Raw genomic sequence first — 27,454 nt, forward strand, 5'->3', positions numbered from 1 at the left:
CTCTTACCTGTCTGTACCTCAACGTTGTCTCCTGTGGCCAAGCTAGTCTCCCGGGTCTCACTCGGGTCCGCTCCGTCCCGCCCCCGCAGGCCCAGCCGAAGGCCCCGTCCCGGCTGCAGCCCCACCCCCTAGCCCCGCCCTCCCTGGCAAGGCTCAGTTCTTATTGGCTCCTATTCCCACCCCTCACGCTATGCCCGCCTCCGACACCGCCCCGGCCGGCGGTGAGGGGAACCACCACGCCTCAAGTCCGCTGTATGGCCAGAACCTTGCCAGGACCTCGGTCACTGCAGTTCCAGCAGGCGGGCGACCAGTGTCACCGTCGTCCGGCCAAGCCCTCGAGCCAGAGCTCCATCGCCTTCGCCTGCCGTCGCATCGGCCCCACGGAGACGGCCCTATGCTTCATGTGAAGGTTTACTCTTCACAACTACTCAACAAGATAAAGCCTGGCTTAATCAGGGAATCCAAGCACTGTTTCCTAGGCTGACTTCAGTGAGCAAACAGTTGCACTACGGTGCCAACTTGAAACGTCAAGAGAAGCAAATAACTCTCGCGGCACCTCAGGCTTGGAATCTCAGAACGGGGGTGCCTTGATACTCCCAGTGCGTGAGGTCAGCCCCCACGCCCTGTTGAGACACACATGCCTAAGCGCTCCGCCTGCAACACGCTCTTGCTTAGGTATGTGCATGGTGTTGTGCCTACTGCAAGCTGTAACCCAGTTTCACCGAGGCTGCGGGACAAGGATCAGTTGAGCCTGTTTCCCAGGCACTCGCTAACCACCCCACCCCGCCTCGCCCCGCCCCACCCCACCCCACCCCACCCAGCCAGAGCCTCTTGGGTCTGGTGACCAAACTCTTCCTACATTTGTTCACACAGAGGTACCAAAATAGAAGACTACCAGAAAGAGAGGTGTTTAGTTACGTATCACGGATGACTGTCACAAGCAAACTTAACCCAAACAATAAAGGTAGCATATCCCAAACCGTTGTGAAACTATCACCTGTAGACAGTAAAACAGAAATTACATTCTATGATGGGGGAAAAAAAAGTAATGACATACTTAAAAAAAATCATGTCCCAATGAGGAAATAAATGTGGATATTGTTTGTAGTAAATTTTGCACACTGATCATTATGGGCTTCCCCCACCAAAAAAAATAATTCTTATATAATGTGTCTATCTATTTATTTATTGAGACAGGGTCTCTTTGTGTCACTCACACTGGAGTGCAGTGGCCCAATGATAGCTCACTTGAAGTCTCAACTTCCTAGGCTCAAAGAATCGTCCCACCTCGGCCTCCCAAGCAGCTAGTATTATAAGCATGCACCACCACCCCCGGCTAATATTTTTATTTTTATTTTTTTGTAGAGACAGGGTCTCGCTATGTTGCCCAGGCTGGTCTCCAACTCCCGAGCTCAAGCAGTCCTCCTGCCTCAGCCTCCCAAAGTGCTGGGATTACAGACATGAGCCACTGCACCCAGCCCAGAAATGTATTTTTTGACCCCTGCATTCAGGAAGATTATTTGGCAAAATAAGGCAGGTTGAATTCCAAGTATCACGTATGAAACCAAATTTATAGATAAATAAATGAATTCACATGTATGTATTCTACTGCCCTCTCATGGGTAAGATGGAGATATACATAATGGTAGTTAATGCCCTTTGAAGTCTGAGAATACAGTGTTTAATGTAGCAATTTGTACTATTTTGATGATGAGGAGGCCAAGGTAAAATAAAATCTGGTTCTTTAAAGGGTTCACAAATACTCAACAAACAAAACTTCAACTTCAGAAATCAGGAAGAGATTCTTACACCAGAGCTAGTACAAACATGCCATCAGGGTTACACCTATGCTTATGGCTGCATGTGTAGAATATAGAAACGTGCAGAAATTTGCTTTCAATTTTTTTTCCATTTGAAAGTTCAGGCTGGGCACAGTGGCTCACACCTGTAATCCCAGTACTTTGGGAGGCCAAGGCACATGGATCGCTTGAGCATAGGAGTTTGAGACCAGCTGGGGTGACATGGTGACACCGCATCTCTACAAAAGATTCAAAAAAGTAGCTGGGTGTGGTGGCATGTGCCTGTAGTCCTGGCTACTCGGAAGTCTGAGGTAAGAGGATCACCTGAGCCTGGGAGGCCGAGGCCGCGGTGAACTGTGATTACACCACTGCACTGCACTCCAGCCTGGGTGACAGAGCAAGACCCTGTCTCAAAAAAAAGAAAAAAGTTCATTACTTTTGAAGACATTTCACAAAATTCTATTTTTTACTTGTAGCCACACTATAACTTCATGCTGAGGACAACTAGAGGATAGGAATGAAATCTTATTCTGTATACCTTTGGTGTTTAGAATAGTACCTGATAATTTAGCTATTTGATCAATAATTGTTTATTGAATAAGTTGAATGAAATGTCAGCCCAGCCACTAGATGCCAACACAGTTGTATGTGTGGAAGTATCATCTGCCCGTTTGGAATTTCACCTGACCTTAAGTAATAGGCATGCTTCTTAAAAGTTATATGTACATTTTACTTTGGTAAGCAAAATCATTTAAAATGTACCAGTTGAGCTCACTATAATCTTATTGTCAATTACATCCTTAAAGCTAAGAATCCTTTTGTAAGATAAATTCTCCCTCAATATAATAACTCATAAATACTGATTTTCTATATTGAGGTACGCCCTCTGGTTTTGTCTAAAAAAGCCACTATTCACTTATACCTTGTCAAAGAACTTTTTAATGGTTCTAAGTGCCTTAAGCAAATTTCATTCTATAAACCAGAAGCCTATCTCCCAAAAAGTCATTTGCTTGTATTTTTGCCCAGCTTTAATAGATATTTTGCCTGAAAGTCATAGAGACTGCAGTCAGAGAAACCCACGTTCCCACTGCTACCCTTCACCAGGTATATCCTTGTGCAGGTTATTAACCTTATTAGCTTTAGTGTACTAATTTCCCCCAAAATGGAGATAATAATATCTACTTTATAAAGGTTGTGAGAAGGATTAAATGAAATAATATCAGTGGAACATCTAATACTTTCCTTGGTTTATAGTAGGGACTCAATAACAGGTAACTATTATTATTCAAACTCTACAATGAAATTCTCACTCATATTATTATTTGGTTTACTTTTTTTTATTCTGTTGATTTAAGACCCTCAGCAATTAAATTGAGTTCATAACACCAGGTTTCATAGCGATAGGCCATGCGGATTTGGGCTACATTTGTCCTCCGGATATCATTTCCAGCAGGGCCTTCCTCAAGGTAATTGTCGCCCAGAAACTTTACTTTCTCCTATAAGAGAAAAGGATGGCAGAATGATTGTTGTCTCTTTTCACCCTGGTATAGACAATAATTGCATTCTTTACAAAAATTCCTTCCTTATGTTAGCCACTGACAAAAGAATAATAATAATAGACCATTAAAAGTACCCATCTAGTGCCTCAGTGTTCACAGTCTGCTGAGAAATCAAGTGTATTTTACTTCCCTGGCCCAAAAGGCACAGGCAAAGAGATAGAATAATCCCTTCTAGTCCCTGTCCATAGTAACTGCATATGATTCGTGGAACAATTTTTCTACATGTGTTTCCCAACTACTTTTTCGGTATTCAAGTTAGCAGACCCTATACTCAGAAGGGAAGCCATTTGAAGACAGGTCTACCTCATGAGAAATTCCACACTGCAAGACACTGTTCCTTGCCACTTCGCACATATCACAGGTGCTCAGCTTGAAGACTTGTGCAGCAATAGCATATTCTTCCATTAGGGGCTCCTGCAGTTATATTAAATGAGGAAAAAAGAGGAGTGAATTAATAAATAATATGCATCCTGCATGAAAAAATAATGAAATAACCTTTATTTGACTTTCAAATTCTGGATGGGAAACAACAGTCCAGCAAAATATGCTTGTATTGCCCAAGTCCATACTATACCTTGGTAAAGTGGAATTGCATTGGGTCATCTGTAGACAGTGAGATCATTAGCCCTTTCTGAAGGAAATCCAAAAAAGGATTTTTGGCATACTCTAGAAATAGGCTATTGTTACTTAGTGGTGACATGGCGATGGGAATTTGGGCTAAGAAAAACAAGTACTGTAGCACGGGACTCTGAAAAAGAAAAGTAAAAAAAGATTTAAAGATATTGAAAAAGGAATACAAACTAGAAACACTACAATCTCATGGTCTGCCTTAAGCTTCAGCTTTCAACAAAATTATCACTTGTTCTTCAAGTCTCTTAGTAAGGAGAATTTAGGAGTTTTTCAATGTAAATGCTATTTAGAATAAATGTATTTAGGATACATTAATTTTCAGAAACATTGAGTCAAACCAGATTGTTTATTTGATCTATAATGGCCTACGTTAGATGGTCTGTCTCAGGCAAAAGACTGCCTTGAAACATTATTTTTTTTCTCTCTCTCTACAAGAAAGCTCTGACTCTCACAAAAAACATCTTGAAGCATGCTATAACAAGAAATCTGGCAAAAACTAGCTTAAGGAAAGCCAGGCCATCTCTGAATTATCCCTTGTCAGGATTCTACGCTAGAAGTCAGGAGATCTGCGTTAACTTTTATCTGACAGCAACTAGCAAGGTAATCTTGAGCAAGTCCCTTTACTTCTTTCTGTAGAATGAACTGCACTAAACTAAAAAATCTTTTATGCTCTACTTGATTATGATTCCAGTGTCGATAATGACTTGTGACAGTATGGTTGGTTAAGGGAAAAAAGATTCCTCTAGCTCCAATGTAAAAGTTAAGAAGAGAGCTTCCAACTCACCTTTTTTAAATTTAGGCCATGAGAGATATTATCTGCTATCATGAATGCTGTCATGAGATGGGTGAGGGCTCCAGCTTCTCCACAGTGAGGTCGGAACAGAAACGTATTCATGCCTCGTTCCCTGGGGAAATAGAACTGCTATTGGAATCGCAGGCTCTGGGTATGGAGTGATTCACAAGAAAATTCAGTAGAAAAGTGAACACTCTGGAAGGAAGTAAGCCATCCAAAGGATTCAGCAAAACAGTCCCAAATCATAATCTTAATTCTTGCTAAATACAAAGTTTCCAAAAAGAGGCAGCAGAGGATATGGGGGTAAGGAAGCAAATAAAGTGTTGATTGCCTGGATGGAAATACCTTCAGTCTCAATAGGAAATTTACCAATATCAACATCTCATCATTTATTCTATTCTATTCAAACTTTAAGGGAGAAATGTTTCCAGAAAACCCCAGTATAATATTCCTCTACTTATTCCTTACCCAAATATATCAAGAAGGGCAAAATATATGAAGTTTTATCATTAATTGCACAATGATTAGTATAAATTCCTAAACTTCCCAAAAACAAGGAACTGTGAAAGTTATTGAAAGCATCGAAATATCGATTTCTGCCCCAAAATAAATAAACTGGAGAAAAAAGTTAAGAGAAAGAAATTTCTGATTTGGGCCAATTGGAACCATCACAGTAATGCATGAGGCCCCTGACCACCTTAATTGCCAATATATGTGGAAAGAGCTGTGTCAAATAGACCCTCCTAGCTCCAGCTCTCTCCTACTTACTTTCTCAGGCTGTTGAGCACCATGATGTTTGCATACATGTAGTAGGCATAGTAAGTGTAAGATGGATTCTTTTCCAATGTCCACTCCTGGGGCTTGGGACTCTTGGAGGAGAACATGTGGCCACTGTGTTTGGACTCATCATCCACACTGTCAAAGCCAGTGATCTGTTAGGAAAAGTGAGCCATGCAATGGGTTCAGTCCAACTTCAGGGTCCCAGTCCTCACACAAACTTTCAGGTCCAAAGGCACAGACCAAACATAAAGAGATAAGCACCAAGAATTAGTCATGACCAGGTAGGAAGGCTGGTTCATGAGCAGCAGTATGAAGGCCTGAAGGGTCATGCTTACATGCTTGAGGAAGACACTGAGTTCTGGGTCAGCCTGGGGGTTGATGGTGGCCTCAAACACTGGCATGAAAATATTCTCCAGCATTTTTCCAAAATGTGGAAGGAAATTCTTGGAACGGAACACATCACTAGAGGCAAGAATGAAGAGAATTTAGGAGAAAAAAGATTTTTAGGACTGATAGCCCCAGTATGAGGGAACCAGAGAATCGAATGTCATGCACAGGAAAAGACGTGGTATATCTATCCTAGGTCCATGCTCCTCATACATTCTTTTTGGTCCCCTATAGAGAGGGATTCAGTTTGGGAAGCACATAGGAAATAAAAATTTTTTGGTGGACCCTATGTCCCCATCTTTTTTACAAACCTTTGTCATAAGAAAACTAAACCTTCACAGCTAAGTCCTCATAGAGGAATATGCAATTACATCATAAAAGCTTCAATATATGTGTGTAGCTACAAGACAGTGAACAGGAAATGATTACCAAGAATACCTCTGATCTGCAATTTAACAAACTCTGATATAGCATTTAATATATTCCAAGCACTCTTCTAAGTGTCCAGAAATATTAGCTAATGTAATCCTCATAACAACTCAATAAGTTAGGTATTATTTTTAACCTTGTTTTAGAGATGATGAAACTAAGGCACAATGGGGTGATATAACTTAACCCAAGGTAACACAGCTAAATGGTTGTGTTACCTTGATTCAAGTATTGCCAGGATTCAAGTATCACCACTCTGGGTCCAGAATCTATACTCCTAACCAACCTACTGCCTCTCTGCCTATTAGGAAGTATTATCCCAGTCAAAAAATTACTTTTTTTGGTTAAAGAGACAGGATGAAACTCTTGCATTGCAGTAGGTCACACAGAACACAAAGACAGGTAGCCAGAAAACATATAAACACCCAAGTTAGATAAAAGATCAATGATACTGAACAAACTGAAAGAGAAGCCATCCCTGAAGGTGGTATGAAAGGGAGATGACATCCTCAGCAATACCATTGATAAATACTCATTGATTGTGGAGAACCTGAGCACTTGTAGGTGGGACAATTGACAGACAGTAGTAAAGGTTCTGATACAAGAAAGCCACATCCCAGTAGAGATGAGCATGGGAAGGAATGGACTTGACACAGAGAAGACCAGGTGAAAGAAAATGTATACCAAACTGTACATAGTTCTTATTCTATCTTAGTTTTAATCATTCTCAGTAAGTTATTTATGATCTTCATAAAGCTAGAGGACTGATCCGAAATGATCTTCTTAACTCCTGCCTGTGGTTAAGAGTGCTGTACCCAGAGTGGACAAAACCAAGCATGCAGGACCCAATAGTGAATGCTGTTTTAACAAAGCTGATTTATTTCTAGATGGGCAACACGTTCCTTGTTCATACAGGGGACTTGAAGCAGATGAGACAAGGGCAGGCTCTAGAGTTTCTGATGGGCAGGTACATACTAGATCCTGGGAACCTGGATCATCCATGTCATGTTGGGGCAGTGGATGCGATTGCAGACGAACCAGGAGGAGAGTTTGCTCCACTCATCAGGACTGCGGCCATAGATGGACAGGCGGGGCTCAGCATGCTGGTACTTGGCCTCCACCAGGTCCGCACCTACCTCCTGCAAAGCCAAGAGAGAAGTCCAAGCCAGGGATTCCCACAAGTTCCTCTGGGGTTCTAGGGAGAGGAGATTCCCTTTCTAACTCTTCCTTTCAGAATCTGAAAAGGCTAGGTCCTTAATCAATCTCAAAACCACACCCTTAATTTCTCTACCTTAGCAATAGAGGTCTTTAAAAATCATTAGAGTGGATGTGTCAGAGGAAATCCTTATATTCATTTGTGTAGTGTTTGGCCCCAGGGATCGCTCCCTCCCTCCCTCCCTCCCTTCCTTCCTTCTTTCCCTCCTTCCTTCCTTCCTTCCTTCCTTCTTCCCTTTCCTCAAGAACCATGCCAGATACCATAGATGTGATTGGTTCCGCCTCACCTTGATGATAGTGGCAAAATATTCCCCATTAATGTAATTGTCTGTCTTCAAGTAGAGATCCCGTAGCTCACTTGCTCCTACAGGATTATATTTGTCATTGAACTTATCAAAACGCTGGAAGGTCTGGCGTCCCTGAATCAGGAAAAAAGAGCAGAGATGTATTATTACCAGAGCTGTCTGGACATAGAGAGCTAGGAAATAGTCAAGCAGAACTGGGGTCTGGTAGTGGGGGAGCGCATTGGGCTCCAAGAATGGAATTTGGGACAGGTGACAATGAGCAAACTTCAAAATTGTCTGTGGTGCTTTCAGGCAGCGTGGTAAGCCAAGATGGTTAAGAGACCTCTGAGAAGGGAGGGCTTGTAGGAGAAAGACATGTGGGGTTCTGAGTATTAGAGTGAAACTGACATTGCCGTTTCAACCTACAGCATGAACATCCAGAGAATCAACAGTCAGGTCATAAGGATGCATTTTTAATTTAGCAAAAAGTTCCTTTAGGGTCAGATTCTTCTCTTTGGTGCTATAGACCACTCTGTCAGCATCAATTTGGTAAGATTTCTTAATAAAACGCAGCAGATGTTTCTGGTTCATGCAAGCGGCTGCATGGATATGGGTGTCCACCTGTATGTATATTCAAAGAAAGAAGAAAACATCAATCAGCCTTAGTTATGCTACTCTGTTTAGAGGATATGGTGCTGCAAATCCCACTGCGTTGGGACAAAGTGAATAATGAGGATGTGAGCTGACAGTTGGTGGAGGTGGTCCAGCAATAAAAAATCCATTACAACTGTGGCGTGCCCATGCAAGGATGTGAAAGGTTAGGCTAGAGGCAATAAGAATGCTTGCTTCTTCTGTATATCTGTACATCCAGTTTATTTCCTACGTCTGATCCACGCATTCTTCTGGACCATTCTTCACTCCTAAAACACAGCTGGAAGTGAAGTAACTACCATAACTTTCAGCCCCTAAGGAGAAAGGATTGAAATTATGAAGCCATGACACAGTGATGGCTTTTATGAGGTAGATATTCTTATAACTAAATTTTATACACTGAAATTTCAGCAGATTAAGTAATTAGTCCAAAGTTGTATAGGCAGCTGAGCCAGGATTTGGGCCTGAATCTCTGCTCATATATTTCCTATTCCCACTTCCTTGTAATCATTTTAATGGTCAGAATACATCTTGGAAGTGTGTCTAGTTTATTGGATTTCACAGTCTCTAGGCTAGCTCATTTGATATTCACAATCCTCACGTGAACTGGACTGTGCAGGTGTAGTTCCCAATTTGACAAATGAAGACACTGAAATGAAAATATGTCGTCCCTTCCTCCAAGGTCTTACAGTCAGGAATTCAAAGAAAAAGGACTAGAAGGAAGATCTTTCAAATTCTAGAATGGTCATTTTTGATGTTTTGTTGTTGTTGTTGTTGCTATTTTCGTTGTTGATGATAACTATAATTTTTTGTGCCAAAAATGTGGCAAACCTTTCTATGGGGAAAACGATAGAAATGGCACTTAACCCTAACCCATTGGACATAATCTATTATCTGTTTTTACTAAAATCCACTGAACCTGTAGAAATCTTAGATTAATCAGAAACACACTCTTTTCTTGTGCTTCTCAATAAATAATTGAATTGTTTTTGCCCAGGAATTACCCCTGAGCAACTAAAATGTTTACCTTCCTGCAGTTATAAAAATCTCGGTGGGGGTTGTTTTTCAGCTCCTTTAACTCGTCCATCTCGTTAAGCATCTGATGGACCTGGAACTTGGAGGAGAGGAACTTCAGGCGCCGGTGGGTATAGGTCTTACTGTGAAAAATAAAATTACATAATTCCAAAAAGTTTCAGGCATTCAAGAAAAACAGTCACAATTTCAAAACTATCAGGACCTTTATCATTCATAGGAAATAATTATTGGAACAAACCTTTTAGTTTACTCTGCAGTTAATCCCACTGAGAAGTAGTGGGCTCCAAAGGCTTAATCTTTTCAATAATGTTGGACATAAGAATGAGGGAGAACTTGGAAAGGTATCTTAAAACTCAATGGAGAGAGTGTTGTTCAAAGTTTGGGGTCAGCAGATTCGAGTGTGAATCCTGGCTCAGCCAGCTGTGTCACTTTAGGCAAGTTAGTTAAGTCATCAAAGTCTCAGCTCATAAAACTGGAATTATGAAAATAACCACCTCACAGTGAAAAGTGTAAGCAATAAAAGGAACAATGTGCATGAAGGGCTTAATACAGTGTTTGAACATAGTAAGCATTTAGTAAATACTTAGTCTCACTATCAGTAGAAGTAGTACTAGTTGTTGTTGTTTAGGTCTCACTAAACACTTACACAGGTCCTTGAGCAATTAAAGCAAGTAAAAAATTCATATCATCTAAGAAGGTGTCCAGATTTGGGTAAGGAAGTGGCTTAGGCTCATCTTTGCTGACTGCTGCTTCATTAGGATAGACGTAAACTACACCGTCCTTCATTTTGAGGTGATAGCCCAGGTTTTCAGGAAGGTTGTCTGTTCGGAAAGGGTCCTCTCCCTTCTTCACAGGAGGAGTAAAGACTTTTTCAATCAAACACAGAGTAATATATTAGCACATAGGATGAACGACCACATAAAAATAACCAAAATGTGAAATACTACAACATCTCATTAGCTTGGAATCCGGTACTTAAGTTGTAATTATCTGGAATTAAGCTAACCTTTATTTTTGCATTATTTTTTAAAGGTGACATAATAGTATAAAATAGCTATAAAAATAATATATTGGCCAGGCGCGGTGGCTCGTGCCTGTAATCCCTGCACTTTGGGAGGCCAAGGCAGGCAGATCACCTGAGGTCAGGAGTTTGAGACCAGCCTGACCAATATGGTGAAACCCCGTCTCTACTACAAATACACAAATTAGCCAGGCTGTGGCGGCGTGTGCCTGTTACCTCAGCTACTCAGGAGGCTGAGGCGAGAGAATCATTTGAATCCGGGAGGCATACGTTGCAGTGAGCTGAGATAGCACCACTGCACTCCAGCCTAGGCGACAGAGGGAGACCCTGTCTCAAAAAAAAGAAAAATAAAATAATATGTTGTCTAGTGTAAGAATGATTTTTCAAGTTCTTTGGAAGAACTATTTACATAAAGTAATCGATATACTACTTACAAACAATCTTCATTATTTACTGAAGTTTGTCATCAAAGGCTTTCTGTTTAGAGCATATTATTAGCTCTTAGATAATAACATAAGAATAAAAGTCAAACTACAGTTAAAAAAATAGAGTTTAGATCTTTACCTTATTTAAGCCAATCTTTTTTATTAGGCGTAATTTAGAGTGTTTTTTGAAATAAGCTTTTAAAGATCAGTCTTGGGTTCCCAGTAAAATTGAGTAGAAAATGCCGTTTCCAGGCTGGGCACAGTGACTCACGCCTGTAATCCCAGCACTTTGGGAGGCCAAGGTGGGTGGGTCATTTGAGGTCAGAAGTTCAAAATCAGCCTGACTAACATGGTGAAACCTCATCTCCACTAAAAATACGAAAATTAGTTGGGTGTGGTGGTGTGCGCCTGTAGTCCCAGCTACTCAGGAGGCTGAGGTAGGAGAGTCTCTTGAACCTAGGAGGTGGAGGTTGCAGTGAGTGAGTTTGTGCCACTGCACTCCAGCCTGGGTGACAGAGTGAGACTCCATCTCAAAAAAAAAAAAAAAAAAAAAAGAGAAAAAGAAAAAGAAAATGCAATTTCCCCACAGCCCATTACCCACACAGGCACAGCCAGTCTCCACTCTAGACATCCTGCATCAGAGGGTCCATTTGTTATAACAGATGAATATACATTAACACCTTGTAATCACCCAAAGTCCATAGTGCACATTAGGGTTCACTCAAAGCCTATGGGCTTTGGCAAATGTATAATGACATGTATCCACCCTTATAGTATCATACAGAATAGTTTCACTCCCCTAAGAATCCTCTGTGCTCCACCTAAAGTGGTTTTAATGTAAAAAAGAGATATAAAATAAATTATTATTGTAAGAGTGATAATTCTTATGAGAATTATTTTTCCCACCTTTTAAAGCACATACAATTTCTGCTAAAGGAATTGAGAAGAGATTAAGTGGATGTGTTCCCTTCTTTCCACTGCTAGCGATTTCAGCCTAAGGAAGCCATGAACACATTTCACACCGTCAGAGCCTTTAAGAATTCATCCTTTTGACTTTCAACAAGTATGGTCATTTATGCCTCTTCACTGCTGTGCCCAAGGAAGGCATCAGAAAGCCTCCTGTTCACAAGTGATGCCCACAGCAGCCAAAGTGAGAAAAATAGCATAGGAAAAAAAACAGTCTGCACATTTCCTATTCAAAATTGGGAGATAAGGAGCATAAGAGAAGTGAAACAGCGTGTTACTACAATATTTGTTACTACTATCAAATATTAATTTTGAAATCCTTATACTTAAGGATTAATAACTCACTATTAATGATATAATTATTATTAAAGCGTAACTTAGGAGAAATAAAGACAAGACAAACTAAATGTCTATATTATAGAGGATGGGAAAACCACTGTTATGTGTTACCAAACTGGAGACATGTTTAATATGATTTTAATATTAAAAGGAATTACAGACAGGGAGTTGTAGAACTGGAGATCTTTAATAATATTACAATTTGGAACTTCAAAAATCTTTTTTTTTTTTTTTTTTTTTTTTTTGAGACGGAGTCTCCCTCTGTCGCCCAGGCTGGAGTGCAATGGCGCGATCTCAGCTCACTGCAAGCTCCGCCTCCCGGGTTCACGCCATTCTCCTGCCTCAGCCTCCGGAGTAGCTGGGACTACAGGCGCCTGCCACCTCGCCTGGCTAATTTTTTGTATTTTTAGTAGAGACGGGGTTTCACCGTGTTAGCCAAGATGGTCTCGATCTCCTGACCTCGTGATCCGCCCGCCTTGGCCTCCCAAAGTGCTGGGATTATAGGCGTGAGCCGCCGCGCCTGGCCTCAAAAATCTTAAATATTTGCCTCCCCAGAAATTTTAGTTCTAGGAGTGTAATCCTAAAATTGTAAGACAATTACAGGAAGATGTGTATATAAAGATGCTTATTGTACCCTTTTTAGAAACAAGTTTTAAAAAGTCAGAAATTTAATTGCCTAAAAATAGGAATTAAGTCAATTATGTTCCAGTTATACAATAGAAATCTGTAAAATTATTAAAATCTGATTGTTGAAAAATACGTACTTAACTTTCTACAAGGCAGAAGGTAAAAACTGAGATAAGTAAATAAAGTGCTATGGAAAGTCAGAACATGTAGTTTACATCTATCCACAAGGCAAGAAATGATAGTATTTGGGCTGCCTCTTGAAAGATTGGGTTGGCTCTGGAGACTTGGGCATGTGGTGAATAAGTGAGGGGAAGGACAGCCTGAGCACAGGGAAGCAGAGCAGCAATCCAGGAGCAGGAAGGTGTTGAACTATGTAGGGAACGAGAAATATTTCCAACCAGAACCAACAGTATAAAAATGGAGCAGAGAAAGTAAGTTCAGAAATAGGTTGAGTGTGCAAGTTCAAAAATAAACAGGCCGGGTGTGGTGCCTCATGCCTGTAACCCCAGAACTTTGGGAAGTTGAGGCAGGCAGATCGCTTGAGGCCAGGAGCTCAAGACCAGCCTGGCCAACATGGGAAAACCCCATCTCTACAAAAAAATACAAAAATTAGACAGGCATGGTGACACACACCAGCAATCCCAGCTACCTGGGAGGCTGAGGCAGGAGAATCGCTTGAACCCAGGAGGCAGAGGTTGCAGTGAGCCGAGAGGGTGCCGCTGCACTCCAGCCTGGGCAATAGAATGAGACCCTGTCTCAGAAAACAAACAAAATGTAGTTAGGGGGCCAGACGGTGTGGGCCTCAAATGCCAGGCTAAAGGCTGGACTTTGCTTTGTAGGTAGCAAGGAGCAGCTAAAGGTTCTTGTCAGGAGAAGGATGTGCTCAGATCTGTGTTTTAAAAATTAGCACCAAAGTAAAGATGAACCAAAAGAGAGGGAGACTGAAATTTTGCAGAGTAGTTACGAAGCTCTTGCAATAATCTGGGCAAGGAGAAGGATAAGCCTGAATGGGGGTTTAGGGAATGGTGAAGAGAAAAAGTTCAGAGAGATGTTGTGCAGACTGAATCAAGTGATTGGACACGTGAGGAAATGGGGCCAAAGATGATTATGACTATGATATTTTTAGACTGGATTACTTATAATCTAGAGGCATATTTTAAATTTAATATTTAGTAGTTTAAATAAAATATGTTTCATACATTATGTAAGAGAATTGTTACCTGGATAGAAGCTCTCATTTGCTACCCAAGCCTCACCATCAATGTTCCGCAAGTATTTGGAAGGGGTTTTAGGGAACCTCTGAAACGACTTCTGCATGTATTTCTCACGTATGCATAGTGCCCGATACAGACCTTTGCAAACAATTTCAAAATCTTCAACTGTAACCTGCCAAAAAAAAAAAGTCAGCATATCAGAGTCAATCCCATGAAAAACTGAGAAGTGAGTAAAGCTTATCCTTGGCACCTCCCAGCTCTCCTGTGTATCGCAGCCCATTCTGAGACTCACCACTCACCTGGCTGCTTCTTAATTGACTTGGGACCTGGATCTCCCTCCCAGAGCAGGTCCTGAAGCTTTTCTAGCTTTTTTTATTTCTACCAAACTTACCTGTCCTACGAGTCTTTCCCTTGTAGTCCTGTATTTGTTTGTTTCTGGGTTTTGTTACATAGCAGGGATTATCTAGCAAATAGGATTAAAAGAATCCATTCCAACATGGTATATACTTTCTTCCTTCTAAGTACGTGTGAACATTTTAAGTACAAGACAATACCTCAACTGAAAGACCATGTGACTCAAATTGTGAGAATTCAAACCACTCGGTCCGTGAGGGAAATATTTTGGGATGAATAAGGGGTCACAAATCTCTCAAACCCATGCACGGCTTTCTTCAGCTACGATGGATCACAACATCATTCTGTGAGAAGTTAGTCGTTTAGATGATTTTAAAGAGAATTTTATTTCTGGGTAAAAATTGAGAGATTCTAGAGGAAAGCTTTATTAGAGCTGCTGGAAATTTCCCCTGCCCCCATTCCCAACTCCTGGTTGGGCCAGGCATGCCCAAGTAGTTATAACTTGAAATCACTGAATGTTCATTATCAGAACCCAAAGACTTTTACTGTGGGACTACCATATGCTTGTCCCCAGTAGTTTAAGGTCCAGATATTGATCCTGAATTAGTTTAACTATTTTAAAGACCTGCTGTCCTTGGCCAAAAGCGTCTGGCACAGATGCTAGGTCTGGGGGTCTGCTTCCCTGCTTCCAATGGCATGCGTAGCTCATTGCCACCTAATAGGCCACTAGTCTATCAGGTCCTCAAGAATGAGAGCTGGGTCTTATTCACCTTCATGTTCTCAGCACACAATGCCTAGCACAGAATAGATGCTCAATAAGACTGATTAAACTGAATCGAGTGTTTACCAGGAATTAATAATCTTGAGAACTGAGCCCTGATTTCCTCTTTGCCTCTCTGTTTAAATTACAAGGGTGAAGACTAATTTGGGTACAGACTACAACCAGGTAGAGCGTAGAGTGTTGCTCAGCAGCCCAGCCACATTCAGCCAACTGGTACAGAAACATACTTCGTTTTTCCCAGTCTCCAGGTCAAGGTTTCAGGTGCCCTCCAGCTTTCATAGGAGGAGAAGTACTCCTTGACTTGTGTACATTTTGTTTGTCCTCCTAACTTCTTTGTTTTTATTCTTGTTTTCATTTCTATCAAGCATGCAGGTATGAAGTTTATCTCCAAATGTTTATGTTATTTTGAATTCTGGAGTTCTCCAAACTGTGTTTCCCCTGCACTCATCTCTATTAGGCATTTCTTTTTAGTTATTTACTGTCTAAACCCCCTGCCATTTAGAGAGCACCCATGTTATACAGAAAATGAATAAACAAGAATGAGGTGCATTTAATTGCCTTGTCACTTTTAAGTATCTTAGGACTGACCCTAAGTGGGTCAGTTACATGAGAAGGGGACCCAGCACTGGTCATTAAAACTATATTTGGAGCATCGACTGACGGCTGCACAGCAGTTTCACCAATATGATGCTGATTCTGCAAGTCCATGTGGCAGAGATTTATTAATTGACCAACTGTTCTGGATGAGACAAGCAGGTCAAGTTGTTTGTGACATGACTTTACTATCCCTGTGGCATCCTAGAGTCTGTTCCAAGTAATGATCTACTGTGTAACCATCTGTAATGAAATTGGAGAGTTCAGATCGTCAAAAAAACAATAGCCTCGTTAGGATTTTCTAACCTCTCTCTCATCTTCCTTCTTTTCTCTGGTTCCTTCTTTTTTCTCTTCCCTCTCTCTTTCTCTGGATCTGTTTTCTTTGGTTGGTTTATGCTATCTGCAACCCTTCTCACTATCCTAGGTCTGCTTGGGTCTTTCTTTTCCCCAGAGACTCCGTGCCTCCCCAGAGGCTCCCTTTTCTGATTTATGACAACATCAGTGAGACTTGACCACTCTACTGCTCTCTTTGGTCCTTTTTGCCAAAATCTGTCCATTGTATTCTGTAACATACACACTGCATTCTACTCGATATTCTCCATGTGCAAGCAAATGAGATAGAGGATAAATTATGTGGGATGATAAAAACAACAGAAACATAAGACATACCACCATATTAGTATTGAAATGCAATAATGAAGTGTAACAAAGGACGAGTGAGCTAATACCTCCCTCAACAGGAAAGAGAAGAAGGCAAGGAGCTAGAACTGTCAAGCTGAATGGCTTCCTGGTTGCTAAGTCTGAGTGGCAAGGACCAACTCACCCCAGAGGCATAGTCACCAGTAATCTGCACTCTCTGAAAATCAGGCACGGTCTGGTAGGTTGGAGATGAGGAAATGTATTCATCAATGTGGGACAGTTTGGTGGAAGATGTTTCACTTAGTGGAATGGACAAATTAACAGTCTTCCGTCCTTGGAAACGCTTTTTTCTGGGTTCGAAATTTAAAAGTAAGAGTTAATTTTGTCTTCATCAGGCGTTTCATTGTGATAGATAGATGTTTCTCTATACAATTTTATTCTGAGGACAAAAAGTAAAAATTAAAATGTGGTTGGGTATCAGAAACAGGATCCAAGCATAGTGGGAGGAGAAATCACTGAAGACACATGACCTTGTGCCCCTCTCCCTGGTCTACCTTGGAATGGCCTTAGCAATCCTACTAGAAGACCTTCACCATGACACCCTTCTTCCCAGGCAGTCCACTCCCAGCAGAATAGGCAGTCTAGGAACTACAGAAAACACAGGCTATGTCAGTTACTACCTGTATCATTTTATTCATGTTCCTTAAACATGGATAAAGGAGCTCCCATGTACCCATCTAAAACAAATGGTGCAAAAATGACTACCTTATAGGATTTCTATGAGATTTAATGTATATAAAATGCCTAGCACAGTACCTGGAACTTATAAGGTATTTAATATTATTTTCTCAAATCAACAAGTATTTGTTGAGTTTGACCCAAGTTTATTGCTTTGACTCAAGTCCTGTGTTAAGACCTATGGGGGGCACCAAAGGAGATGGATTGCTGTTCTTTCCTTAAAGATGTAAAATCAAGAGAAAGACAGCAGAATAGTCTTTTCCCCATGAAGCTGGTGGGATGGGGGGAGGACCTAAGGAGGGGGTTCCAGCAAAGTAGTTAGTATAGGTTTGAGGTTTGGGGACTAAAGTGTGGCCGGTAGTGAATCCTAGAGTGGTTCAAATAAAGGAAAATAGACTTGGTGGAGAGGGATTTTCAAAGACTGCTCGGGGGAGGCAGCAAGTATGCATCATAGACATAGGATGGGCAGGTCATGAGGGCAGAATTGGAGCACAGTATTCCTAAGGCCAGGAGGTGGTCAGACTAACTGGAGGGCAGGATTCATGTCAGGGAGCATAACACTAAGGTTGGCTAGGGACAGAGTCTGAAGATGAAGGCTCTTGAGTCCCAGTTTATATTACCATTGTGTGTAAATTGAATATGTTCACAGCAGCCATTTGCCCACTTTGGTTTGAAATAATTCTATGGTATCTCGAAGTCCTCTTGCTTAGATGGGTAGGGAGGCTTCAATCAAGGGAGATGTGGACGAGATAGGAGGCCCACTGCTTTCTTCTTTTTTCATCATTGGCCCCTCACTCTACTCACTCTAGCATATACAGTGTTGGGGGGAAAAGGAATTTTTTTTTTTTTTGAGACAGACTCTCGCTCTGTCACGCAGGCTGGAGTGCAGTGGGGTGATCTTGGCATACTGCAACCTCCACCTCCCAGGTTCAAGCGATTCTCCTGCCTCAACCTCCCAGGTAGCTGGGACTACAGGCATGCACCACAGTGCCTGGCTAATTTTTGTATTTTTAGTAGAGACAGGGTTTCACCATGTTGACCAGGCTGGTCTCAAATTCCTGTCCTCAAGTGATCCACCCACCTCGGCCTCCCAGAGTGCTGGGATTACATTTGTGAGCCACTGTGCCCAGTCTTAGGAATTGCTAACTCTGGCAGAGTTCTTCCTCTGAGTTGAACCATCATTTGGATAAATTGAACCATATCTTCCCTGGCAGATACCCCTCCTTAGGTGCCAATATACTAAGCACTCCCCTTACACCACTTACCTCCTGGCTTCTGTGGAGGTGGACAGAGTCTCCAGATGGAATATGTGTGCTTGCATCTCATGATGAGAAATCGGACAGATCTCATCCACATCAAAGGGGGAAATCTCCTGACGACCTCCTTCATCTTTGACTTCAGAGGCAAACACTTTTTCAGCAAAGTTGCGCATTGCATCATCAATTTCTAAAAGAGGTTTTCACATATTAGTGTTCAAGCCCCTTTTCAAAAGTCAGCTGAGAGTTTCTGCTATGTGTAAGGCATGGGACAAGGACTGTGCTGCGTGCATGGCTCTCCTGCTTTCCAACCAGGGTCCCTGAAACACCACAGAGCTCAGTGCCTGCTCTCCTTTTAGTGGGTTTCTGTGTGGGTACCTTGAAAATATGCTCTCAGAAACATGGGTCAGATTCTCATAGCACATTTCAGAACAGTCCTAAAGATGGTCCTAAAGATGAGACCGGGCTGTTGTAGGACTAGCACCTCAGTAAGATCACCTGTTTCTGGCAAGGCTAAGTTTGATTTCATAGTTTGAACCATGCAGCACAGTTCTTCCCATTAGGTTGGTGGAGTTTTTCTGATGGTGTTAAATATGTGGATAGAGTTATTGGTCCTTGGAGTTTTTCTTGCTAAGGAGAACCAGTGATTCCAGTGATCTAAGTAGTTCTGAGAAATAAATGTGTACTGTAGGGCCTTTCTTCTACTTAAGACAGATACTGTGTTTCTCTCACACATCAAACCTTGTTTTTTCAAATCCAGACAACTTGGTGATATGCTGCTGTATGCAGGGAGGGGACCACTAACATTTACTACCAAGTGCTGGAAGTCCCATTTCTTGTGGACATAGGCCTCAATAATGAATGAACCTTGGAAGGCCAATTTTACTTGTACATACCCTAATTTTCCCATTCTTAAAATGGGGGGAAATGATGCTTCTTAGTTTGGCAATGAATAACCCCAAGACCCTCAGGATATAAGAAAACCAGTGTCTCTGGGCACACTGGCTCATCCCTGTGATCCCAGCGCTTTGGGAGGGTGAGGAGAGTGGATCCCTTGATGGCAGGAGTTTGAGACCAGCCTGGCCAACATGGCGAAACCCTGTCTCTACTAAAAATATGAAAATTAGTTGTGCATGGTAGTGCATGCCTGTAATCCCAGCTACTCAGGAGGCTGAGGCAAGAGAATCATTTGAACCCGGAGGCAGAGGTTGCAGTGAGTTGAGACTGCACCACTGCCCTCCAGCCTGGGTGACAGAGCAAAACTCTTATCTCAAAAAAGAAAAGAAAACCAGTGTCATCATATAGGATGGTGATGGCCATCAAGTATCTGCCTTTCTGTTAAGTTCCACTGTGTTCTCCAGATCCTCAGTGTTTTCTGTCTGAATAATCATTACCTCTAATACTTTTCCTGGTATTTCCAGAAAAGAGCTGGTAGCAATAATGACAATGGCAAATAGCTAGCTATTTGGAGCAACAGTAGAAGACAGAAACATTCCCCACAGGATGACAGAGCAAACTGTATGTATAGAGAAAGATGCCCCCAGCTATTAATGTCTATACAGGCCTGCAAAAGTCCATATTTTCTATTCTAAATTAAGTAGATGTCATGTGTTCAAGCTCCCTGCTCTGCACTTAACACCTCCTACATCTTCCTCTATTTCCATTTCTTAATCTGTAAAGTGGGAATACTAATACCTACCCAACCTCGCTGGCAAGGCTGTTGTGACACTAAGTGAGATAATGTATGTGGAAATGCCTTAAGACAAATAAAGCACCAAATTAAATTGAATGATGTAATGTGTAGCATTGGTCAAACAGACATTTGGTGTGTGGGGTTAGCTTTGGACTATGAATGAGATAATACATGATATGACTTAGTACATGATGAAATGTACATTGGAGATGATAGGAATTGATTCATAACTTCCCCAACAATAACACTCAGGTCAGCCAGTTTTTAAAACCTGGTTTGTTACAGCAAAGTTAACAGAGAAGCCCACTATGTTGGCCAAACTTCATGCATCTATTTGCCTTGTTAAACTCAAACAACTGAAACCGAAAAGCATCTTTGGATGCTATAAGTAGTTCTTTGGCAAACATCATGATCCATGAAGGAACAAATGGAACACCAAGTAAATGCATTCGATGGCCTGATAATGCCTCCACACCCTACTGCCAACTGATCCCCAGAAATAATGTCACTTCTTCCTAAGCATCACGAGCGAGCACATGCATCTCAAGGGAGAGTGGCAAGCAGAAGTTGGAAGAGGCTGCATGTACCATGAAGGGCAAATGGAAACAGGACAGTTGGTTATAAAGATGAGAATGAGGATGATGATGAAACTGGTCAGTCATGCTGGGTCTGCAGCAATAATGCTGGAGGCCTCAGGAAGGACAGTATGGAAATGGATGCCCAGAAACCAAATCCTGCTTGCTTGGTATCTGGCTCTTCCAGAACAAGCATTCATTGTCTGGGACTGCACATTTCTATTTGTTTCCTATTTTAAAACAGTACTGTTTTTACTAAGATTGTATCTCTCTAAGCCACTGTAGACAGTTGAAAATTAGAAACTCTACTCTTAAGAAGCAGCTTACATGATGACCAGAAATTATATGGTTGATATTTCCTTCCACTGAAGCAACCACTTGTTTTGACTTCATGTAACCACAGCTGAAATTTGACTCTTAATTCAAGAGTTCTGCCTTTCAAAAATACCTCGGGGAGTGGGCCTGGCATGGTGACTCACACCTGTAATCCCAGCACTTTGAGAGGCTGAGGTGGGAGGATTGCTTGAGGCCAGGAGTTCGAGACTTTGGAGCCCGGGCAACATAGTGAGAACCTCACCTCCACAAATTTTTTTTTTTTTTTTCAAAAATTAGCCAAGCATGGTGGCATATGCATGTAGTCCCAGCTACTCAGGAGACTGAGGTGGGAGGATCGTTTGAGCCCAGAAGGTTGAGGCTGCAGTAAGCCACATTTGCACCATTGCACTCCAGCATGGGCGACAGAGTACAAACAAACAAATAAAACAAATTTCAGGGAATGGTGGTGATTATAGAAAGGAAAGAGTGAAACTTATATTTCAAAAGATAAGTAGATAGGCTGGGTGCGATTTCTCATGCCTCTAATCCCAGCACTTTGGGAGGCTGAGGTGGGCGGATCACCTGAGGTCAGAAGTTTGAGACCAGCCTGGCCAACATGGTGAAACCACGTCTCTACTAAAAATACCAAATTAGCTGGGTGTGGTGGCACGTGCCTGTAATCCCAGCTACTCCAGAGGCTGAGGCAGGAGAATTGCTTGAACTTGGGAGGTGGAGCTTGCAATGAGCCGAGATTATGCTACTGCACTCCAGCCTGGGCGACAGAGCAAGACTCCGTCTCAAAAATAAAAATTAAAATTAAAATTAAAAAAAGAAAATGTGTGTATTAACAGCTGGATGGCCTTGGGCAAACCACATAATAACTGGGAGCCACAGTGTTCATCATCATAAAGGGGAATGTTAATAATAATAACATCAACTTCAGAGAATTGTTATGAAGATTTAACAAAAAATACTTTAAAACTATGCAGTACTGTCCAGAAGTTGGAGATTACTATTATTAACACAGGAACTGCAAGACTCTTGAGAAGATGAATATCATGCTTGCTTCTTAACAGGTCCAGAAAAACATGCTTGTTTCTCAGCAGTGCTTTATTAATGTGTAGGAAAGACAAGGTTGTAGGCCTTCGTCTGCCACATTTCATCTCCCAAAGGAATTCAGAGGCAGACCTACTATCAGTCAGCAAAAGGACAAGTCTAATTTGAGATTGAGGGGAATATACAACCAAAGTTACAGTTTTATCTAAAATAGGTTTTTAAGGCTGGGCACGGTGGCTCACGCCTGTAATCATAGCACTTTGGGAGGCTGAGGTGGGTGGATCACTTGAGGTCAGGAGTTCGAGACCAACCTGGCCAATGGTGAAACCTCGTCTCTACTAAAAATACAAAAATTAGTCAGATGGGTGGTGGGCACCTGTAAACTCAGCTACTCAGGAGGCTGAGGCAGGAGAATCACTTGAACCCAGGAGGCAGAGGTTGCAGTGAGCTATTGCACCACTGCACTCCAGCCTGGGCAACACAGCAAGACTCCATCTCAAAAAATAAATAAATAAACAAACAAATAAATAAAATAGGTTTTTATTTTATCTGGTCACAAAAATGAACAACAATTTTTTTTTTTTTTTTTGCGCTGGAGTTGCTTTACTAAGGCAAGATTCAATAGGCCCCTTTGGCTAATCTATGTCATTTATTTCAAAATATTAAACAGGCTGGGTGTGGTGGCCCACACCTGTAATCCCAGCACTTTGTGAGGCTGAAGCGGGCAGATCACTTGAGGTCAGGAGTTCGAGACCAGCCTGGCCAACATGGTGAAACCCTGTCTCTACTAAAAATTAACCAGGTGTGGTGGTGTGCACCTGTCATCTCAGCTACTCGGGAGGCTGAGGCAAGATAATTAGTTGAATCCGGGAGGCAAAGGTTGCGATGAGCAGAGCTCACACCTCTGCACTCCATCCTGGGTGACCATCCATCTCAAAATAAATAAATAAATAAATAAATAAGCAAGCAAAAGCACTGCACGAGGTTTTCTTTTAAAAAATTATATATAAATATATATATATATATATACACACACTAGAATCCAGAAAAGCCATGAGCTTATTTGCTATGCTATGGGATATCTATGGTCATTATGAATCTTTGTTGACTTTCAAGGCTATTATTTAATAAACACTGCTGAAAAATAGCCATGCTTCTGAATTAAAGAATAGTATCATTTTTTTAAATTGATACTCTGACAAATGGCAGCAAAAGTAATGCAATACTCACGTTTCTCTTCAGCTGTATGAAGTAAAATAAAACAAGATAAAATATGTGAACAACTTTCTGTAATCATGGTGGCTATTAATCACTGCTTTGGGGTAGACACATGTAGATTGCTGTTATTTCAGCTCAGTCTTCCAGCTTGTCTACAGTTTTCTGCCATCAGAAAGCTTGGGAATATGGTCATTATACAGCTCTTCATTTTCTTTTCTTTTCTAATATGTCTCTTAACATTTATAAGTATACTTTTTAAAAGGCACTCTCTATAAAATATGATTTTTAAAAATATCTGATGAAGAAAGACGGGAATGCTCATATGATGTTGGTAGTAGTAAACTTAAAACAGCTCATTTGGTAAACAATTTAGTAACACCTACCAAACAACCATTTCTGAGAAGCTATCCTACGGAAATCATCCTTAAACATGGAAAAAGCTTTAGGTGTCAATATTGTTATCAGAACATACTTATACTTATAAAAAACCATAAAGAGGCCGGGCGCAGTGGCTCACGCCTATAATCCTGGTACTTTGGGAGGCCGAGGCTGGCAGATCATGAGGTCAGGAGATCGAGACCATCCTGGCTAATACAGATATTCACTGTGTTATATGTGAAACACCGTCTCTACTAAAAATATAAAAATTAGCCGGGCGTGGTGGCAGGCGCCTGTAGTCCCAGCTACTCGGGAGACTGAGGCAGAATGGCATGAACCCGGGAGGCGGAGCTTGCAGTGAGCCAAGATCGCACCACTGCACTCCAGCCTGGGTGACAGAGCGAGACTCTGTCTCTAAAAAAACAAAAACAAAAACAAAAACAAAAACAAACAAACAAAAAAACTGCCCAAACCATAAAGAACCTAAGGGATTAATTAAGAAAATAGAATATGCAGTCTTTTAAAATGGTTTTTAGGAAAGGTTTGGGATACCATGGTAAAAGGATAAGTTGTAAAGTTAAGCCAAAACATTATCCTGCCAAAAGCAGGATATAAAATTACATGTGCAATATAATAACAGTGCCTTTTTAAAAAAAACTCTTTAATTTTACACAGAAAATAGATTGAAAAGAAAAAAAACACTAAAACGTTAAGAGTGAATATCTTTGGATAATGGATGTGCAGATTTTTAAAATTATTACTTTTGGCTGGGTGCAGTGGCTAACACTTGTAATCCCAGCACTTTGGGAGGCTGAGGCAGGCAGATTGCTTGAGCTCAGGAGTTTAAGACGAGCCTGGGCAACATAGCGAAACCCTGTCTCTACAGAAAATACAAAAACTAGCTGGGCGTGGTGGCAAGTGCCTGTAGTCCCAGCTACTCGGGAGGCTGAGGTGGGAGGATCACCAGATCCCAGAAGATTGGGGCTGCAGTGAATCGTGATCGTGCCACTGCACTCCAGCCTGGGCAACAGAGTGACACCCTGTCTCAAAAAATAAATAAATAAGTAAAAAATAAAATTATTACTTTTACTGAATTTCCCAACTTTCAAAATGAATGTTTGTTTATTACTTTTATTTTTTCAGCACAATTTCTATTTCACATGAAACATGTATTGCTTTTATCATTTAAAAATTATAACATTATTATTTTAAAAATTACTCTGTGTACAAACCTGGGCAACAGAAAGCTATTCTCGTGACCCATCAGAATACACACATGGGTTATTTTTGTCATGTTCATGATTTTCAGCCAATACCATAGCTAGAGTCATTATGTAGGAGCCGACTCAGAGCTATGGCAGCACAGGTTTTGTTTAGACTAGCAGAATAGATATTAAATATTTCACAGAGTTTTCTACTGGGATCATCAAAGATGCAATATACATGATAACAGTTTTAGAAACTTACCCACATCCCAAAACTAAAAACAAACAAAAAACCCTTGAAAATATTTTGTGTTTTCCTGAAATGTATGTTAAAGCTATCATGAACCCTAAATGAATGATCAAAGCTGATACGGTAGCTAAAGGAACAGTTGCTTATCAAAAAAAAAAAAAAAAAAAGCAACAACTGAGCTCTCCAAACACTTTGTACACCTACCTGGGAGTTTGAACAGAGGCATTGTTGCTGAAATCCTTGATTCTAGGATAGCACAGTAGAAAAGAAGAGAGAGGAGACTGTGGGGTGACTGACTGACACTATAAAATATCCTGACATTCATTTTATTATTTTGCTTTGCCCCCGGAAATTTGATTCTTCTCTGCTAAGTGGAGAGAGATGAGCTTTGGACCTATTTATAGCTTGAGGCATTTGATAGTGAAAAACAGGTGAAGCTTTCAGTCTTTACTTTGGGATTAGAAGATATCTGTGGTGGGCCAAAAATTGCATTTCAATACTCTCTAAATCTTCTTACAGACTGGATCTTTGGCAAGTGTAGGACCATTGATGGTGATATCCCACCCTAGTGAAATACAGTGAAGTCTTTCCAGTTTCTGAAGCTATGATCCTCAGGGTTTCACATCACGCAAACAGCTTTCTGTGGTTGGTGAATATGCTGGTACATTCATCAAGCTCTCAACAGACACACACACACACACGCACACACACTCAGGAATGCATGTTTTTATTAGTAATGTGTCTGACTTAGCAGAAATTCAGTTGACAGTTTAATGAATTAAGTGTTAAATTTACTTCAAGTCTTACAGAAACTCAACTGTCCTCCAGAGTGTTCAGTTACCACTTGTCTACCTATTGTTATAATAAGATCAATAGCTTTGTTTTGTATAACATTTTATTGTATGTAAAACATTTGGCAAACATTATCTATTTGATAATAATTACAATCCTGTAAGGCAAGTAATACCTTATCCCTGTTTCCCAAATAAGAAAACTGGGGCTCTGACAGGTATCTTGCTCAAAGTCATTCTGTTCATCATAAATGGCAAAGCCAAGGCTCTCTGGACCCAAATCTCATGCTCTTTCCATAATAACACACAGTCTTAGTTATTACTATATATATGTGTGTGTATATATATGTGTATATATATATATGTGTATATACATATATTTTTTTCGAGACAGAGTCTCGCTCTGTTGCCCGGGCTGGAGTGCAGTGGCGCGATCTCGGCTCACTGCAAGCTCTGCCTCCCGGGTTCATGCCATTCTCTTGCCTGAGCCTCCCGAGTAGCTGGGACTACAGGCGCCTGCCAGCATGCCCAGCTAATATTTTTTGTATTTTTAGTAGAGATGTGGTTTCACTGTGTTAGCCAGGATGGTCTTGACCTCCTGACCTCATGATCCACCTGCCTTGGCCTCCCAAAGTGCTGGGATTACAGGCGTGAGCCACTGCGCCCGGCCAGTTATGACTAAATATTTGATAGTTACTGCTAGGTAAAGAAAGTACGCTGCTAGACTCAGCAGAAATTTTAAATTATAACAGCTTATATTGAAGATGAGCTTGGCACTTCAGATTAGCAACAGAATTATGGGCATAGACCAAATGATCTTTTTACTATTAACTATTTCTTTTTGAAAATTGGGACAAGCCTTTTTGTTGGCAAAACTTAACAATGTTTTAGTGCTTAGCCTTATGGCCAACCTCTCAATCAACAATATTGCAACACATTACAAAGGTGTTACTGAACCAAAATATTTGTTCATTTCTTTCCAACTCCTTTTTGTTACATTTTTACCTGGATTTCCCAACAGTATCCACAAATTGATACATCCAAACCAAGCATCTTCCTCCATGAACCTGCTTCTCCTTCAGTAATTCCTATCTTTATATAAGTTACACTCCAATTTTCTCATTCCAATTGTGTAAATACCCTTGTTGCCTACCCAAAGATCATTTTCCCTACCTTTCTTACAAACAAAAACTTCTTTGGTTTGAGCATTAATGTGCTCAGCCAAAAAACAGCATTTGCTAGATTCCTTTGTGGCTAGAAGCGGCCATTTGACACAGCCTGGCCAAAGTGATGTAAGCAGAATTGCTGGGTGGGATGTCTCCAAAAGTTCTTTTAAAAGGGACCAGCTCAGCTGGCATATGTTTTGCCTTTTGCCCTTCCTCTTCTTCCTGCCTGAAAAAGGAAATATGTGGATAGGGGCCTCCAAACCAACCATTGTTTTAACACAAATGGTGAGC

At 41.1% G+C, this 27,454-nt stretch overlaps 2 protein-coding genes across 4 annotated transcripts in view; both read right to left on the reverse strand.

The window, feature by feature from the left end:
* Positions 1-136, reverse strand: part of DENND2C (DENN domain containing 2C) — an 85,338-nt gene extending 85,202 nt beyond the window's left edge. For both annotated transcript variants that reach the window (XM_009428709.4, XM_009428704.4), the window contains exon 1: positions 8-136. The gene's annotated coding sequence lies outside the window, so the exon portion shown is untranslated. The remainder of the gene's footprint in view (positions 1-7) is intronic.
* Positions 137-3,102: 2,966 nt separating this feature from the next.
* Positions 3,103-25,530, reverse strand: AMPD1 (adenosine monophosphate deaminase 1). Of its 2 annotated transcripts, XM_513671.7 has the most exons (16): positions 25,411-25,530; positions 23,386-23,397; positions 18,526-18,706; positions 16,707-16,872; positions 14,161-14,326; positions 10,209-10,428; positions 9,555-9,684; positions 8,303-8,497; positions 7,880-8,011; positions 7,353-7,516; positions 5,897-6,023; positions 5,550-5,713; positions 4,773-4,893; positions 3,933-4,106; positions 3,662-3,772; positions 3,103-3,295 (listed from the first exon to the last, which is right to left on the reverse strand). In XM_513671.7, exons 1-16 carry the CDS (start codon positions 25,430-25,432, stop codon positions 3,137-3,139), a joined length of 2,244 nt encoding a protein of 747 aa, XP_513671.5. In that variant the 5' UTR covers positions 25,433-25,530; the 3' UTR covers positions 3,103-3,136. The 2 variants fall into 2 exon arrangements, with proteins under 2 accessions (XP_513671.5, XP_054542115.2); XM_054686140.2 differs by lacking the exon at positions 23,386-23,397 and having other exon boundaries at positions 3,104-3,295.
* Between the last annotated feature and the right edge of the window lie 1,924 nt (positions 25,531-27,454).

This window comes from Pan troglodytes, chromosome 1 (assembly GCF_028858775.2).
Source record: "Pan troglodytes isolate AG18354 chromosome 1, NHGRI_mPanTro3-v2.0_pri, whole genome shotgun sequence".
NCBI classification, from domain to species: Eukaryota; Metazoa; Chordata; class Mammalia; order Primates; family Hominidae; genus Pan; species Pan troglodytes.